The 18,994-nt window shown below is 38.2% G+C and overlaps 3 protein-coding genes across 5 annotated transcripts; 2 read left to right on the top strand and 1 right to left on the bottom strand.

Moving 5' to 3' along the window:
* Positions 1-370: 370 nt before the first annotated feature.
* On the bottom strand, positions 371-5,659 carry LOC120745576. The gene is made up of 4 exons (XM_040050570.1): positions 5,298-5,659; positions 3,381-3,482; positions 1,689-2,769; positions 371-1,429 (listed from the first exon to the last, which is right to left on the bottom strand). The coding sequence occupies exons 1-4, from the start codon at positions 5,625-5,627 to the stop codon at positions 1,413-1,415; spliced, it is 1,530 nt and encodes a 509-aa protein (XP_039906504.1). The 5' UTR covers positions 5,628-5,659; the 3' UTR covers positions 371-1,412.
* A 422-nt stretch (positions 5,660-6,081) lies between these two features.
* Positions 6,082-12,479, top strand: LOC120745573. Of its 2 annotated transcripts, none has more exons than XM_040050568.1 (10): positions 6,082-6,190; positions 7,003-7,127; positions 7,319-7,729; positions 7,820-7,905; positions 8,312-8,436; positions 8,913-8,972; positions 9,263-9,501; positions 9,615-9,762; positions 10,408-10,517; positions 10,966-12,479. In XM_040050568.1, the coding sequence occupies exons 1-10, from the start codon at positions 6,151-6,153 to the stop codon at positions 11,275-11,277; spliced, it is 1,656 nt and encodes a 551-aa protein (XP_039906502.1). In that variant the 5' UTR covers positions 6,082-6,150; the 3' UTR covers positions 11,278-12,479. The 2 variants fall into 2 exon arrangements, with proteins under 2 accessions (XP_039906502.1, XP_039906501.1); XM_040050567.1 differs by having other exon boundaries at positions 8,312-8,448; positions 10,966-12,478.
* Positions 12,480-13,965: 1,486 nt separating this feature from the next.
* LOC120745581 (serine/threonine-protein kinase pim-2-like) lies at positions 13,966-17,952 on the top strand. Of its 2 annotated transcripts, XR_005698662.1 has the most exons (10): positions 13,966-14,601; positions 14,703-14,882; positions 15,116-15,304; positions 15,570-15,664; positions 15,750-15,797; positions 16,106-16,327; positions 16,409-16,589; positions 16,679-16,855; positions 16,945-17,382; positions 17,887-17,933. XR_005698662.1 is itself a non-coding variant. In XM_040050577.1 (9 exons), exons 1-9 carry the CDS (start codon positions 14,529-14,531, stop codon positions 17,034-17,036), a joined length of 1,257 nt encoding a protein of 418 aa, XP_039906511.1. In that variant the 5' UTR covers positions 13,966-14,528; the 3' UTR covers positions 17,037-17,952. The 2 variants fall into 2 exon arrangements, 1 of the variants encoding a protein (XP_039906511.1); XM_040050577.1 differs by having other exon boundaries at positions 16,945-17,952.
* The last annotated feature ends 1,042 nt before the right edge of the window (positions 17,953-18,994 follow it).

Genomic DNA, 18,994 nt, shown 5'->3' on the forward strand with positions numbered 1-18,994 from the left:
AGTCATTTAGACAGCCGTTAGCACATGATTCTCCTTATGGGGACCTTATATGTTTAATATGCTGCTGAGAATACACTGCAAAAACTCAAAATCTTACCAAGTATATTTGTCTTATTTCAAGTCAAAATATCTAATCACACTTAAAATAAGCCATAATCAGCTAAAGAGTAACGTTTCAGTGAGATATAGGAACTTGTTTTTAGACAGTGCATCTTGGATATCTTGTTAAGTGAAAAACTCTTGAAAACATATTGTTTTGAGTCATATCTCACACGAAACAAGCTTTTTTGGCATTTCATAAACGTTTTAAGCTGCTGTGTTATTTGTAAAAGATGTATCATCTTGTTTCAAGAAATAGACCTAACTTGAATCAGGACATCAAATCTACTTTATTGAGAACTGCAGGTTAATATCATGCCCAACATTGCATTATTATGAGTCTTAGTATCTTAAGCACAGTGTATTTATTTTTCTTACATACCAGTCAAACCATATCAATGTGACATTGAAAAAGAGGCAAAACACTGAAATTGTTTCCCCTCACTGAACAGATTGCGCCAAAAGTAAAATAAAAAGTATATAGAACAATTTTTTTTGCCAGTCTTTAAAAACCTTATTTCAGCCCACATATTCACAAAAGACTCAAGAATAATGTTTGATGATGTCAGTTAGATCATACTTCACTGGAATGTACTTGCTATTATTAAAGTTTACATAGTGGTATGCTGTATAATCAACAAGATTTCCAGCATCCACAAAAATATTTGCCTGAGCTAGACAGGGAACTTCTACCTCATAAGCTAAATATTGATCATTCCACCCAACTGTAGAGAGAGGCTGGCATTCAAAACAATACACATATGCATTTACAATATAGATGTTTTTAACAAGTGCAAACTCTGGAGCATCATTTATGACATCAGAAATAACCAAAGATTTTTCACATGAATGTATATTTCCATGTAGCATAATCCACTGTACAGAAACTACATGTTCAACTTGCTCAATGAAGTCTTTAATCTTGCCTTCTACATAATGAACATTTTTCACCTCTTTGGCTGGACCCATGTCGACTTCACTTGAAAAAATGGGATGTTTCTCATGCACGTTCTGACTACATTCATAAAGTTGGTTGTGCTTCACAAGAGATTTACAAATATTCTTAAAACTACTTTTCAGAGCCCACTGCTTGAAGAAACAATGTTTTGACTCAAAACGCATACACATATGCCTCACTGTAGGACCAAGAGCCTTAATCTGAGAAGGAAGATGCAGTAAATAATGCTGTTTAGGTATAATATTTTCATCTGGAAACAGTTGTTTGAAATGTTTTAAATGCTGCTCTATTAAAAGCTTCAATCTGGAGAGAGTTGAGACAGCAATAATAGGTGAAAACAGAATTTTTATGATCTCTAACATGTTACGTAGCATTTGTGTGTAATGCTTTTCTCCAATTTTGTCCATAAGAAATGGAAGGATCTTCAACAAAACCAGCATCTGCCCAGCTGACTGTTTCAATTTATTGTCATTTGATGACAGCGTACTGACAGATATGGGGCAAGGCTTATCCCTCACATCAACAGGAGAATAAGGGAAACACAAAATTGCACTATTGAATGAATCTAAGTTCATTTGCCCTGAAAGCACAAGATTCTTTAAAACACATTTGATTTCATATGGGGCAGCGCCTTCAAGAATAACATGCATGATGTCTTGTGGGGTTTGATTGATTATATCAACGTGAGGAGATTCTGTTAACTTGCTTCTCCTGTTTATACCATACGTTATTTTTAGTTTGTCTTTCAGAAAGTCCGTACTTGCCTTCTCAATGTCATTACATTGCCTGTTATGACTGGCCATGGTCCTTTTAACAAAAAAATCTTCATTAAATTTTTCCTGCATGTCTTCAAAGTGGCATTCGCAGTGCCTGCATTTACTGTAGGCAAAACCCACTCCTTCCTTAAATCCAGCCACTTCATGCTGAGCTAGAGTGTCTCCACACACAGATATGAGTGCCCCATGAATTGTCCTCTCACCACTTGCAGTGACAACTTGGACACCATCACACAGCTCAATTAAGTCACGGTTAATCCTCTCAAATATCTCATCTATACCACAACGGGAAAGATCTTTTGATTTTACCATGGCAAGCAGACGAATAGCAGGAAGTCTTGATCTGTACTTAGGGCTGATGTTACCTAAGGTGTAATAAATCAATAACAGCTTGTTCTTGTTTGCCCGAGATCCAAGAGGATTGCATAGTTCAATTTCATCTGTATATAAAATCAACTGTAATGCTGTAGGGACTTTAATAAACAGTGGGTGCCACTTAAAAATGTCTCCATCAATGAAATCATGAAGAAAGCCATCCTTGCATGGCTTTGGCCTCTCATCAATCATTGCAAGCATTCTTGGATGTGATAGCAGCTGCTCCAAACTTTTCACCAACGGTATGTAATGAAAACAATGGTCTTTAATGGCAAGAACTCTGGAGTCTCCACGCTTCGAATAACAGACTGTTTGTTTTGTGACAATAATCTCTGGTTCAACTGGTTTTAACAGTTCTTTGATGGTCTTGTCCTGCAAATGGGTGGAAGCAATTTGAGTGAAAGGGTCAACAAACTGGTCAAATACCCCCACTGCATCACTCTTTAGTTGATCCAGGTCCCCAGAATGTCTATCAATCATGTCACTCATTTGTTGTTTTAGGTGCTCCAATAATACGGCCTGATATTGCTGGATTCCACTCACGATGTGGTTAACAGCTCTCTGTGGAAGAGGAAAAAACAAAGGAAAATCCTTAATTACAAAATTCATATGAGAACACAGTCAACATGCAAACTCACAGAGACACAATTTTTGAAAAATGAAACCTTCAGTTACATAAAGTTAGTGAGATGCAATGAGCAAAATAAGTTACCCCCACCACCCAATTTTTTTTGTAAAGAATAATATTGCCTTATGCAACGTTAAAACCTTGTTTTCACTTAATTATAATGCATTTTGAGGAATCGGATCATAGGTGGAAATGCAAATTGAAAATTTGTGTTGTGTGTATTATGTTGTCTCTATTCTTAGCTCATGCTAAGGAAATATAGTGATAGGCAGATTTTGGATGCAACATACATGTCTATTTCCATATATAGTGGGGGAGTGAGATCTGAGTGGTCAACCATGAAGTACATGGAGACACATTCGAATGTCAGGTGTTTCACTCACATACCTATAGCTGTCCATTTATGATCAGATCATTCAAGATACCAGGTCTGAACAGTGCCCAAGTTATAGCTTGAGCACTGTTAAGCATAAGTTAAGCATATTGCTTTTAGGTTCTCTAACAATGAAATACAATTCAATGGAAAATTAATGGCATAAATTACCTGTGTCAGTCGATGGGTTTCCTTGGCTTGAAGAAGAAATGCAGTTGCATGTTTATAAATGTCAAGATTCAGGTGACCCTCTCCATCTTCTTGAAATCCACTCTGAAACAGAATAACAAAAACATATCTATTAAAACAGAAATAAATAATTGCATTGATAGGTAGCAATCACCAAACAATATTGCATTCATTAGTTAGCTAGATTCATGCCCATAAGGTACAAGGTAGATGTATTTTTACTGACTGATGTCTTTAATTTGAGCTTTTAAAATGACAACTAAAATGACAAACAAAGCAGTACTTGATAATAGATTAATAAGACTAGCAAAGCACATGGAGAGTTCAGTACAGTATAGTTTAAATTCCTTGATCATGCCTGATCACCCCCAAAATTGAATTACTTGTTTATTGGCCCATTTGTGACATTTCCTGAAAATTTAAAATCTGTCCATAACTTTGAGTTATTTTGCTAACAGTCAGACAAATGCCACCAAAAACATAACCTCCTGAGTTACTAAGAAAAAAAGGTAAAGAAAAGAAAAACAAAAGATAGTTTTAGAAAAAAAAGTAACAGTTAATGTTGTCAGTAGTCTTACTGTTACTTCAGAAATGCAAATAGTTATTTATAACTGATTACTCATTTAAAAAAATATACAAAATAACTTACTGATTGGTTTGTATGAAAGTAATTAGTTATGTCAGTTATTTACTGTCGCACAAGTTACTGACAATTTGAAATATGTTATATTTAGTAGTTTCACCTTTAAAAAAAATGACCAATACTGACAATAAAAGTAATATTGACTTTAATGCTCTTATTAATGTGAAGATGAGTATTTTTTTGTGTGTTTAAATTTTTTTTTGACAGTAACTCTGAACAAATCATGTAATTTTGGTTTGCTTTGCCTAATAGTCATTCTCTTAGGCTATGTCCACACGTACCCGGGTATTTTTGAAAACGCAGATTTTTCTATGCGTTTGCACCTTTCGTCCACACGTAAACGGCGTTTTTGGTCACTGAAAACGGAGATTTTTAAAAACTCCGGCCAGGGTGGATATTTTCTAAAACTCCGTTTTTGCATTTACGTGTGGACAGAAAAATGGAGAAAACGCAGTGTCAAAGGTGTGCTCATTTTTTGACGTCACACTGTGCGCCACGTTATTATTTCGGTGAAATGAATTTCTACAATACTGTTACTTCTACTCTCTGCACTGTTTAAATGTTTACATATACACACAGTTACTGTCCCTCCACACATACCACTTGCTTCTGCTTCTATGCCCCAGCTTTGTTTACTTTTTCCCACCGAGGCTTCTAGACTTCTGATTGGCCAACATTTCTACAGGTTAGGAATATATCGCCACCTGTTGCTTTGGCATGTTCATAGCAGCGTTTTCCTTCATTTCTGCCTTTACGTGTGGACGGGATTATTTTTTAAAACGAAAACGGAAAATCTCCGTTTTCAAAAATACCCGTGTACGTGTGGACATGGCTTAAATTGACCTTGAACACATATGTAAACATGATAGCGACCTATTCAGTTAGCTGACTGGCTTTTACCAGCTGATTTCAACACGTATTTCAACAATATATCAACTTTTTTTAAACTAATAGGACTTTCTGCAAAGTTTGGATGCATTCACCGGAGCGAACGAACGGATGACTGAAAAAAAAAAAACAGTCTGACAAGACTGCAGCTTTGCGTTTCTGCCACAGCTCTCATTTACGTTTCAGGTGAGTTACTTAATTTAGCGAAACAACTAGTTCGACACTCATCACTGTTAAAATAAAAGTACAACATGAGTCTGTCAAAAACAACACATTTAATGGACATACTTGGATCAGCCAAAGTAAATGCTAACATTATGTTACAGCTTCTGCAGCTCGTTTCTCTGGCTTTTGTTAAAATAACTTACCGTTAGTGCGGGGATGCTTGAGCCCTCGTCAGTTACTGAAGAACTGGCGTTAGTTTGGTTGATTGGGGCCGTCCTTTCACCTGCTCCAGGTAAACCGTGGCGGGTTGATCCATCCTCCTCATCCGCTTCCACTCCGAGAAGGTGACGCGCGTGTGTCCGCTTTACGTGATAGTAGAAAGAGTTATATACTCTGTACTCACTCGGACAGCCATCAATTCCACACACCACGCGAAAGTTAGGGCTGCGGCTGTGCATGGTATTAATGTGACTCAAAAGTTGTCTCAGACTCAATGCTACAAACACGTAGCATATAAAGCAACGCCAAGTCATGTTGGAAGCTAGTATGTTTCATTCGGTAGCGCGGGCTGCAGTTGTGCCGTAAAATAACTCGTTACCATGGTTAAACGCGCCTGCTAAATTGTCGTAAATGTGGGGGATAAAGTAAATTTTTTTTTATTAACCTATAATAATTAACGTTATTTTGCAATGCACAAAGACAGTTGTTTGGTTTAAAAACCAATCAATCATCCTTTTAGGATTTTTGGGCCAAAGAAATGTCAGGCAAATTGAAGACGAACTTCGTTTCTGGCTGTCGTGAATGATCTGGTGGACATCTTAAGTTCATGTAGACACGTACCTGCCACTACTGTCCCAGAGTTCTTTGCATTCGCGTTTCATTGGAAGTAAGTTAAAATGTATTATACAGTGCTCATTTTTTGTACATATTACACTCCTTTCGAAAGTTCTAAATGTTTTGGTGTGTTTATATTGTGTAACGTTGCAGCCGAACAGTGACTGGACGAGGCAAGCTAACGCCAAAAAAGCTAACTAGTGTGCTAAGTAGGCTAACAGCATGGAAGGACTGGATGAGGTCACAGTGTCGGTTTTAAAGGGTAATGTATGCTAATTTATTTTTAAACAGATTAAATGGACTTATGTTTTACATAGGTGTATGAACACGGAAGTGTGCAAATTACATTATTTTATAAATAATGTCGTTGATGATGTTTAAGTAATTTTTTTACCTTCCATTTCATGTGATCATTTCCTCATTTTAGGAACATTTGTAGTTATTTGTTTTACTTATGCAAGTGTATTTATTCATCCTTAGAGGTGGATAATTCTCAGTAACATTTACCAATTTACATTTAATTGATTAACTTTTGGGGAAAAAAAATACTTAAGAGTAGTTTTACTGCACTATAGTTTACACTTTTACTTGAGTAGATTTGTAAAGAAGTAACTGTACTCCACTACATTCCAAAAAGCTCAGTTCCTTTAATAATACCTAAAGCTGGATAAAAATTCAGTGTCCAATATATAAAAAATGAGGTCAACAATGCTACTAAAGTTGTGTGACAATTTGTCTGTAAACAGAATTTTTCCACAGCAGTTAGCCCAGCAGATATATATTTTTTAATTTAATTAAGTAATTTTTTTGAGGAGAATACTTTTTTCTTCTACTTCATTTTATTTTGAAGTAACACTACTTTTACTTAAGTACAGTCTTTTTAGCATGTTGATCATTAGCTCTATACAAAAAACAGTAGCAGACAATGAGGTATCCACATTTCTATACTAAACTAGTTAGCAATAGCAACACAATTTTAATGAAGTGTCAACTTTCATAGTCTCATCTCTCATGCAGTTTCCTTTGTAGGGCATAATTTCATCTTGCTATGTTTTTCTTCCAATGTGTTCATAGCTGCAAACATCAGCGAGGGAATGATGGGCACCCTGTCTCGTGAAGACTTGCAGGATCTTTTCCCAGGCCCAGAGAACTTTTTACGGAGAAAAGCTGTCTGGTGTGCCTGTCAGGATGTACTGGAGGTCAGTTTCTCAGTCACTCACCACCACTTAAAATTGGCATCGTCGTGTTTTTGTCCGATTACAACTAGTTTAACCGCGGGCAGAGTTGAATGGCTCTTCACTATTCCCCCCTCTCCACACACACACACACACACACACACACACACACAAAAATTGCGTTTTGCTTTTATTCATTATTATTTATTTTATAGGAATCTGGCCAAGATGACTCAAAATCTTCAACCAGCTCCTCCATTAATGAGTCACCCAAGCAACAGACATCCACTACTGTAAATGCAACTCCTTCAAAATGCACAAGTTCTGAAAAGGTTGTGAAGTTATTCTATCCAGAATATGTATTGCACACTGACACTGAGCTTGAGCAAGTCCGCCAACAATACTTTGAGTTGTCAAAGAAAGGTGAAGAGCGCAGCTGCAAAATGTCAAAGGAGCTCAGATGTCGGCTCATCCGAAACACCATGACTAGTATGATTGCAATCCTGAGGGCAAAAGGGGATGGAGAATCGCATAGATACCCATCAAAACCAGAAATTACAGCAATGGCAAAGAGAATAGTGCAGTACTACCCTATGCTACAGGACCAAGGCATCAAGAATACATGGGTAAGTGAAATGCATCCACTTCAATACCAAAGTGTTTCACGTTGGACATTTTAGTAGTGGTTGGAAAAATGTATTAAATGTCCTATACAGGTTACTGTGTACACACAGCTAAACAAAAGACTGCAAAATGTGAGATCCCCCCAAAAAGCCACTCCAGATGGGAGACATTCAAAGAGGTAAGGCTGCAACTAATTAATTATAATTTTAACTATGATAATTCTGTTATTCATTTTCCTCATTAATTGATAAGTTGTTTAGTCAGTACGATGTTTGAAAGTTGTGAAAGTTTTTCCCCAAAAGTCTTCTTTTGTCCACAACCTGACAATTTTAATTTCAACGATAGAGGACAAACAAAAAAGCTAAAATCATGTTTGGGCATTTTATTAAGGAAAGAAAGAAGTGATCCAATGTGATCAATCAAGTATTTGGTGACCTGCTTTTAGTTTCCTCACCTGTTTTAGCATGAAAGGAAGAAGCACTTTGTGTTACACTTTGTATATATGAAAATGGCTATACAATAAAGATATGAATTGATTGAGTTTATAGTTGATAACTAATTGATTAACTGACTAATCTTCGCAGCTCTGCCAAGAGGCGATGTCTTGATCAGCCAAGTGACGTAGAAGAAATGGATTCAAGTGACTCAACAATCATTCTGGATCTGTCCACAGAAGGGAGGAGCAGCCCAGAGTCGGCCAGTAAAACAAGTGAGTTAGAAGGTGAGTTTCAACTTTACATTTACAAACTGTGTGGTCATCATAAAAAAATTAAAAAAAAATATACCTGCATGTTGAGTCAAGATGGCAGTCCTGACATGACAGAAGTAAAAGGCTTTAAAATGGTCATCAGAAAATGATAACTACATCACATTTTTCCTGTTTTATCATCAGTTTGTTAACATTTCTGTGGAAATTAATGTTAATAAAGTATTGGTATTAATAAAAGCCAGTATATTATAAATTTAAAGAGCTGGGTACTGTGGTGTGTTTATAGTATAAGTCTGTGCAACATCACTGTCTCTAACCACTCAGTATATCATGTAAAGTAATGTTTTTAAAAAACAATGTGCCTCACTAGAGGCTTTTTTTTTTTTTTCTTTTTAACTGTTTTTTAATTTAGGTTCCAAACTAATTTTTAAAGTGTATTACCCTGACACAAAATATCTCTTTGCTATGTCTTTAAGGAAAAAGGAAAGCACAAAACCGACTTGAAGAAGAACCCTCTACCCTGCCAAGTCCTAATAGTGAGTCCATCCAACTGCCGCTGTGTGTGTGTGTGGGCACATCTTTATAGGGGTGCACTTGTGTGCCTACATATAATTGTATATGATTGCATGACCATATGTAAATTGGCATTTACATGGTAAATATTTTGAAAAATGAATAAGTATTTAATAGTTAAGTTCAGAGCTGTATTTTTTTTTTTTTTTTTAAGATTTAACTCCATTAAAGTATAGTCTATAGACACTTGTCATTTTAATGACATAATTAATGACAGATTTTTTTTTAAAGTGAGAGACTTTGTGTCTTGCAGCAAACAAGCCTGCAGATATCAACAGTCCAGACACCCACTGTCCAGCAACCTTGGCCAAACACTACAAGACCCTACAAACTTTGTTTAAAAGAAAAAACCCAAACCAGCAGGATGTCTCTCAGCTCCTGGATTTGGAATTTTCAGCCAGAAGAGCATTCATTGATTCAAATACTATTCGCGAGGAGGACAGACACAAAAAGGTTCTAGAAGCATATCCTTGCTTCAAGGACATTGGACATGTAAGTCATTGTTGAATCCATGTGATTCAAGCCAAACAATGTTTATCATACCAACTTCTTGCTCCTCAGTGATGCATTGACATGTTTGTATTGGTATGCTGAATATTTTATAGGTGATGGAGGAGCTTCATCGCATTTTGGATAAAGAAAATGCCAACTTCATCAATGAACTGAAGGGAAGATGGCAAGATTTCTGCCAGAAGGTGCAGTTTTTTGGTGTATGGAAAAAGACGCTGAAGCCCCCAATGGGAATGGATAAAGGTAAGCAATGATGTTTTGGTGTTATTGGTCATCAGAGTATAGTTTGGATCTTTACGGACTACTGCTTTAACATGCTTAAAGTAATGTCACTGAGGACAGGAGGAGGAGAATTTGAAATTTTAAAGGCCTAATCCCCCACCCCCCCTCTCCTTCTTGAAGGAGCTGAAAGCCGCACCTTTACTAGTTATGCGCAGGGAAAACAGACTCAATGCTACAAAAGGCTAAAAATACAAACCAACAGGCCAGTTTAGGAAAAGGTTGTTGTGTAGGCTCACTACACAACATACGATGTAAGATAAATCCCTTTTTGTTCCCCCTCCCCTCCTCAGCATTAAGTTTTACAGACTGACATTAATGCAATGTAAGTCAATGTAGGTGTAGTTAGCATTCAAGCATAAGTCATATTAGCCTACTGTAAACACAGTATATAACAATTATCTACACCATTTAGCTTTTTTTAGGTTACTGTGACAAGCTTAAACTATGGATTACAGCTTTAACTTTCATGTGCTAGTGTCTTGTTGTTCACCTTTTCAATCCACGATGGTTGTCACTGGCCAAAAATTTGTTGTTGTTTTGTTTTTTTTGATCTTGAGGATTTTGTTTAAGTGTGGTAATGAGATGATGATTCTTTCTTCTGTATAGCTGAACAGGCTCTTGAGATCCTACATGTGCTGCCATCACTGTTCCCATCCACCTCTGCTCCTCCAAAGAGGGCACGGGATGCGAGTGAGGCTCTGGTGCATGTCCTTGAGGTGAGTTGTGTAAAATGTAGCAGTTGTTTTTTGTTTTTGTTCTTTTTGGGACAACAGTATTAAAAAAATGCTTCTTCTGATGAGTGCCAAAGTATTTTATATTCACATATTATATGTTCTAAGCCTTCAAAAGGCACCTAAAACACATTTTTGGAATGAGGGTTCTCACAGGTTAGATCTCTGTGACCAGTAAATACAAACATGGATGCATTACGTGGTAGCACATTTTTATCACCTCAATGATACCTAATTAAATGTAGCCTTGGTTTTCTGTTTTTCAGGAAGGCTAGACAGATGTGAACAGTAATTCCATCGAGAATAATTAAAAGTAGCAATTTCAGATGTGTTTTCTCAGAACCTCAACTTTTGTTGTAATTTAGCTTTAGTTATGTGTTTGAAACAAAAGTGCATCATCCTTACAAAAGTATGTCCGTGTTATGTGCTAAAGGACCAAGAAGACCCTAATACCTATCTGATGAAACGTCCTCTCTCCTGCCCAGTGCTGATTGTGAGTCCATCCAACTGCATCCTAGCGGTAGGAGATGTGCCAATAACCACGTTTCCAAAAGACTTGGTTACCGAGGGTGCTTTATACCTTATGGCCTACTATTACACCCTTCATCTTACATACCCAAAGTGTGTAGCCACTCTGCTTTCCGTCATACAGACGGAGGTTCTCTTGGACAAAATCCATGAGAGAGATCTCACATCATCTTACAAGAAGAGCATGGCTGAGTGGACTGCTTTTATTGGCCAGTAAAGCCAATATGGTCAGATGGACTATAGGAAAGCACTTCCTCTCTCCTTCCACGGCTACTACAGTCCATGTTGGTTGTGATTGATTTTCGTTTGTAATTTGGCCAGGTTAGTCCAGTGTTATAATTAAGGGTGCACAATAATATTGGCTAACATGCCGGCATTTTGTGTTTGGTTTGTGCAGTGCAGAGACAGCCTCGCTTTTAGTTAATTTTAAGATTTATTTTTTTTAATTTTTTTTTTTTAATGTTGAGTTTAGACAGAGGACTATTCAGAAAATAGGCTCTACTGTGAAAGAGTAAATTGACTAAGCTGAGACTGACTAGTTTGGTATAAAAGTAAGAATTGCTTTATTGTGTATTGGCTAGTACAACTGTAAAATATTAGATATAGCTGAAAAATCAAATACTGTGCATCCTTAATGATAATGTTATGGTATTGTTTGAAGAATGTGGTCAAATGTTCATGTTAAAAGCACTTTGTAATAATAAACGTTACAGGTTGAGGAGTTTTAGCCTAGCAGTGTTTGTCTGTACTTTGCCTGTGCAATGCACATATGTTACAGGTGTGCTTAGTGTTAGATTGGGCAGGGGAAAAAGTCACTGCAAAATGGCTTTCTTTTATGTAGTCCCCTCTGTTTATGGGGTTTTATCAATAAAGTTGTTGCTTTTGAAGTCTATAGTTCTCTTTTTTTTTTTTTTTTTTTTTTTTTTTTTTTTTTGTCTTATAAGCAGTAGGTAAAAGTCTTGAATATGGGGTAAATGCACTAGAAATAGAGAATTATTACAAAAAAGATTGCCTAATACTAGTAAAAGAATGCTAACTTTAGTACATTTTGTCTCGAAATGCCAATTTCTAATCTTATTTCAAGTAAGGTGTTGGACTTAAATCTAGATGGGTGTCACGTTTTTAGAACTGAAAACAAGTTATATACACTGAAAACAATGAGGATGATGTTGGGAGGTTTATAGAAAAAATGCTTTTTTTGAGGCGAAAATACTACTTTTGAGCACCACAAACTTATTATGAGACACAAAAACTTCACAACACTAGTAAAATATAGCTAAGAATGAGTTTTTCCAGCTAATTTCAAGATCTCGTGAGGCTTGATTCACTGTCTTATTTCAAGAAATCTTGTCAAGAGAATTTTCACTTGTTCCATTGGCAGATTTTTTTCACTTATTTCAAGCAAAAAATAACTTGTATTAAGTTTTTTTTTCTTGTTTTTGGAGGGCCATTTTTTCCAGTGTATAGCCCAGAAGAAGCGGATAGTATAGCTTTTATTTTGGAAAGAGACATTTCTATGTAATAAACTCTCTTTTCCAAAGATGAGTGATTCCTCAATCAGATACAGGGCTCGCAATATCGCTAGCCCGACATCCTGGGGCTAGCGATTTTTCCAGTCGGGCTACCAAAATCTATCTCTGCCCTGCCCGTCGGGCTATCGTAGGTCAATGCTTTTGCATTCTTTCGGAAATGTAGCTGGGTAATTACGTCATTGGCATCGGTGAGCCACTGTCAATATGTGACATATTGAAATCGCGTTTGAATTTGCGCTTGTTTTTTGCTTTCACTTTGCAATCGTGCGAACTGTGTATAGAGAGCGACAGCACTGATCTGTGAGTGATGATAATTTGCGCACCAATTCCTCTGACATCGTCTTATTAATCGTTAGCTTACTATGCAAACATGACAAGTGAAATCTCCCGCAGCAAGCTTAAACATGTGAGAGGTTGATCGTGCAGAGAATCGCTGAGCGTTATGTGAGTGCGTGTGTAAAAGCAGCAGGATATATATTTCAGTTCTGCTGAGCCAAATAAGACAGGTCAGGGTGAAGAAGTGACAGCCAAAGAAAAGCTTACCACAAAACGGAGAAGTTATGACAAATCAGACTATAAGGCAAAAAGAAAGTGCAGCTTTATGGTTTCATGGACAAAATAATTTCTGTGGCTGCAATATGACGAGCTAAATAACCAGGGCTGCACATAAGTGGTCCGCAGGTGCGCATTCGCTGTCAAAATAAAAAACACGCACAAGGGTTAGGGTTAAATTTAAAAACTGTACTTTTGAGTTAAAATATATATTTATAATTTTAATAAATGACAAATTAAAAAGGCATGAACAATTTTTTTTGTATCGAAAAAATGTCGAACCGTGACACCAAAGTATCGAACCGAACCGTGAATTTTGTGTATCGTTGCACCCCTAATATATATATATATATATATATATATATATATATATATATATGTATATATATATATTTTTTTTTTTAACAAGAACTTTATTGAACAATCATACAACATACAAACAGATGAGGTATACAAGTGGAACATAAATATGAAGAACCAGCGGTTAAAGAAAAAAAGAAAAAACCCCACACCGATAGAGTTGGGAAGCAGGTACCATGCTTGTTACATCAGCTAACAATACTAACTTCCACAACACTCACCAAGACAGTCGGAGGTTCGGTAAAACAGAGCAAATAAATTATTGAGAAATTATAAGAAAATACATTAGGCAGGAAAGGAAAAAGAATAACTGTGGAAGTTCAAATTCACTGGGCTACACGTCCTTTCTTTCTATAGCCTTTGAACCTTGAAAAATATAACCTCATCACAGTAACGCATAATTTTATTATGCATTACATCCAATACTGCTCATACATTTAGTGAGCAGCTAGTCACAATAATGCTCACAGATACGATTTATAGATCAGTCAACACATTCCAGCACCTTTAGGCAACTGTTTTTGTGATTTGGTGCTGTAAATAAAACTGAAATCAAGTGAATTTTGACTTAACCTGTGCTGTTAGCTTTTAGCCTGCAAAGCTATCCATTAGCCTTCACTACTGCCTTACAAGTAAATGCTGCCCAAAGAGAGTCCTTCTTGTTGGTATAATAGCTACAATATTATCTAGAGTATCCATTGCTTGTTCCTAACTAGTTTTATGGCCTTTGTTGTAGAAGCACAGTTCCCACCTTGAAGCAGCCCTCTATAAACATGCATTTATGCAGCTGCGCTACAGTTTTTGCAATATTGCACCCCTAAATAAATCTTTACAGAACTTTGCCTTCACCAGAAACTACTGCCTAGCCCAGGCTGATGTTCTGTAGCTATGGAAACCAAGAACTCCAAAATCTTGTGATGTCATCACCTCGTTGTTATAAGACACTAAAGATCATAGTTCTAACACACAGCTCATTGCATCTTTGCAGAGTGAAGAGTGAAATCCTGAAACTAAATTAACCTAAATGAATCACACAATGTCAAAGTCTTGGCCAACTTATACTGCACCACGTCCTGTGGATCTGAATAACCCTCTAGGTAAGTCAAATGGGATTCATATGGTAATTATCCATGCTTCTGGGTTTTTATTTGAGGCAACTGAATTTGACTTAAACAAAATCATCTTTTGTTGATTTCAGGACACCAAACAGAGCCTTGCATCTCCACACTGGTGAAGATGACTCCAGATGGAAGAATAGAGGGAAGAAAGAGAAAGGACTTACCTGAAAGACTGGACAAATCCCCCAAAAAAAGCAAAAGCAGTGGAGGTCCAAAACTGGGTCCCAGCCACTTTGTTTCTGGGGAATCCAGTTTGAAATGTAAGTGATAAGACCTGTTTTAGCTGTGACATTATCTTGGCTATGTAGTTTATTTTGTGACTTTAACTGTGTACTTAACGGTCTTTAACTTTGTAGTTTAGCCTTCTTTGTGTTGATTTTCAGTGTGCAGTTATTAATGCACGATTGCCAGACCTAAGAAAGTCAGTAGAAAGCAGTTGACACACAGAGTTGGACTGAAAATGCTTAAAGTCAAACTACTTTTTCCATTTTAGTTGGCCTTCTCATAGTGCCTTCAAGCGACTCTAGTATAATTAAGAGGAGCAACAAACGGAAGAGCACTAGTGACGAATCTGAGGGACCATCCAGCAAAAAAAGCAGGACAACGAGCCCAGAGGAGAGTCCCACCCAGGAACCCTCTGAAACATGTGACTCACCGAGGATATCCGGCACTGACAGAAAAGGTAAGATAATGGCAATATTTCTGAGCTGGATCACAAGATCCTTTAGAATTTGTCCTGGGGTTTGAGATTGGGTTTGATTCCTGTGGGACCAATCGACAATAAGAGACACTCTGGGCAGTAATGACGTTACCTACCTACTAATCTCCTAAAATGTAGCTGCTATTTACCAATTAATAGAAATGTTATAACAAAGCTCTATAGGACTGTGCCAGCTGTTTTCTGTGTAACAAGTCATAACCTGTATGTTTTTCCTGTGTGTCTGCAGAAGACTTCCTGGAAAAATATCAAGAGCTGGAGGTGCTGGGTCATGGAGGCTTTGCCACCGTGTTTTCTGGAATACGCATAAAAGACAGTTTTCCAGTATGGCTTCTTACATTTGCATTTCACAGATCTTCTGTTTATTCCTGTTTGTACTTCTCTAACCCAGAAAATGTCTTTAATGCAGGTGGCAATCAAACATGTTCAACAGCGCAGACTTGCGCGCACAACAATGGTAAGCGTCTTTTCTTATTCCAGCAGGTATTTATATTATTTCAGGCCTTCTCAGGCATCAAGCATAAGGCACGTATTTCCTCCGTGCATGAACCAGACTGGTCTCACAGTTGTGTGTGAAATCGTCAGGAAATATGGTCGAATTCTATGAACAGTGGGTCACCTTATTGTTTAAACTGACATGTTTCAGTGGAAAGAATGCTTTTTAAAAATCAGGTCATTTTGTGACTATTTCAAAACTGTCTGTACGCTGATAGCTACTTTTGTTGAAATTCTGAATACTGACCTGAAGTAACTTTCCTTCTGAAGGATTGGAATGGGAAAAGTACTGATGTTCCCCTGGAGGTGGCGCTACTGATACAAGTTGGGGCTGGGCCACACGATACAGAAAGCAGTATAACCCCACTTCTACTTGACTGGTTTGATCTGGAAGATGAGCTTATTATGGTTTTTGAGAAACCAGAAAATTGCATGGACTTAGACAATTACCTCAAAACTACAGATAAACCTCTGTCAGAGACACATGTTAAGGTAAGTGACGAGCATTTGGAGCTTACAGCAGTTTTTCATAGAGAATGTCCTGTGCTCCAAATATGGCTTCCTTTCTTTTAGGTCATAATGAAACAACTAGTTGACGCAGCCATTACGATGGATAACAAGGGGGTTTTCCACCGAGATATTAAACCGCACAACATTCTGATTGAAACATCTTCGGAGGAACCCCGAGTGCGATACATCGATTTTGGCTGTGGAGTCACGTTTACTCCGGGACAAAGGTTCAGGAGGAACGCAGGTATGTTTTCAGCCACAGCGTTGTGCTGTCATGAACTGTCTCCACATCATGTTCCCTCCCCATTAATTCTTCTTATCTTTGTGTTCTAGGAACCAGGATCTACAATAGTCCAGAGTGGTTCATGTACGGCTTCTGCTCTGCAGAATATACTACAGCCTGGCAGCTGGGTGTTGTGATGTACCAGCTGTTACACAACAAGTTACCATTTGACTGCGACTACAAGATCATCAACCAAAACCCACCGATTTTAGCTGACATTTCAAACAGTAAGATTTCTGCCAAAAGGGCTGTTGATATAAGAAAGGTGAAATAACTTTGTGGATAACTTTAACAAGAGTATTTCATTTCTGTAAAGAATGCAGGGATTTTTTGACGGGGTGTCTGAGGAAGCACTACAAGGACCGCTTCACCCTGGAGGATCTTCGGAATCACATGTGGCTCAAATGATTTCTGCGCACCATGAACTAAAAGGTTATGGAGCAAAAGCTCCAACACATCACAAGTCATCAACAAGTCACTTTTCAAATTTAGTAGCAATGTTGCAGTTGCTGTCACGTGGCTCTTTTTTGGTGTTTTCTTTTCCAATCCAGCAGCAAGCAGTCTGAGACCTCCATCTGACCTTCATCTAAATATAGTGTCAAGCGGCGGCTGTGTGAAGGCAAGAGAGGACCCAAATGCACGGCTCTAGACACACGGGGATGAACTCTAAGCCAGGTCTTTATTAACAGGAACATAAGAAGCCATACAATAACTAAACTAGGAGCAACTAAAGCTGAGGCGCTGGGAAGACACGGTAAATGCACACAACCTAGAGGGACGACGCAACACAGAACAAAGGGACACTGACATAAATACACAGAAGGTAATGAGGGAAGTGGGAACACAGCTGAAGACAATTAGCAGGGAGGACACGAAACTGAAAATACTGACACCAAGATGTGGACCTTAAACACAACACAGTACACAGAGATGAGCACAGAGAGAGAGAGGCAGAGAGAGAGGCAGAGAAGAAGGATGAATACGAGGGGATGAGGAGAACACAGAACACAAAGGATGGGAACACGGTACCAGAACAAACACCACAATAAAAACATGGACACAGGGGGAATCTAAATACCAAACCAACCAATCCAATGGACATAAGGAACAAAATACAAAACTACAGGAAAACTAAGAACACTGGGTCAAAATGACCCAGGACCATGACATATAGGCTTTTGTAGGCTTGCTTTATGAAAAATGTCATTGATGAAAATGTAGTGTATATCTGTTATTAACCTCTGTCTCTCTTCCACAGCATGTCTTTATCCTGTCTTCCTTCTCTCACCCCAACCGGTCGCAGCAGATGGCCGCCCCTCCCTGAGCCTGGTTCTGCCGGAGGTTTCTTCCCGTTAAAAGGGAGTTTTTCCTTCCCACTGTCGCCAAAGTGCTTGCTCAAAGGGGGTCATATGATTGTTGGGTTTTTCTCTGTATCTATGAAGCGCCTTGAGGAGACTTTTGTTGTGATTTGGCGCTATATAAATACAATTGAATTGAATTGAGGCCATGATGCATTTTATTGTAGCTCATCATCATTCGACCCTGCCCTGAAAATAGCTGAAGAAATGTTGGCATACGGAAAGGTTTGCTTTGGCGGTATACTATTTGGTGCCATTTTAAGTTAACAACTATTAAAAAAAAAAAAAAAAAAAAGAGTCATATATTGTGTGATTTTTTTCATTACTGTTGTTGTCCCAAGAAGCAAGATGGCGCCTGTGTTTGGCTGTGGCGCTGCCTCCGTCCGTGTGTTTGTTTACTTCATATGTTATGCAAGTGTTCTTGCTACAGTTTTGTCCGATGTCATCTCCCTTCGGATTTATGATCGCCATGCGTTACTGGCGATCAAATCTGCTATGGATAACTTTCAGAGTCAACGATACGACGTTGTTTTCCCACCACCGCTTGAGCGCGACGCAGCACCCGGTTCACCTCCACTCTTGCCGGTCAGCTCAATTTTGCTTCAGAGGCCTCGTCGGAGGAAGCGGGGGAAGAGAGCCGGCTTTGTTGTCCTGCTCCGTTGTCTTCGGAAAGAGGCAGATCTTCGGGGGCTTTATTCCTGGGCTGCTAGCGGTAAGATCCGCCTGAGACTTGTCGGAGCTGGATTAATCCCCACAACCCACTGTGTTTACCACCCAAGCTTCCACCTAAAAGTATGGAAAGCAATGCCTCATCGCGGCAGGAACCCTGTTTTGCTGCGCAGCTTACCGCATAGTACGAACTCTGTTCCTGGAAACTCTACCCCTGTCCCGGTGGGTCGCAGCGTTAAATGGATGTTAATTAATGCGCGCTCAATTGCCAACAAGTCTTATATCTTAAATGACTTGTTCTGTGCGGAGAAGCTTGATTCTATGTTTATCTCTGAGATG

The sequence above is a fragment of the Simochromis diagramma genome, unplaced genomic scaffold, assembly GCF_900408965.1.
Source record: "Simochromis diagramma unplaced genomic scaffold, fSimDia1.1 OVJJ01000131.1, whole genome shotgun sequence".
Lineage (NCBI taxonomy): Eukaryota > Metazoa > Chordata > Actinopteri > Cichliformes > Cichlidae > Simochromis > Simochromis diagramma.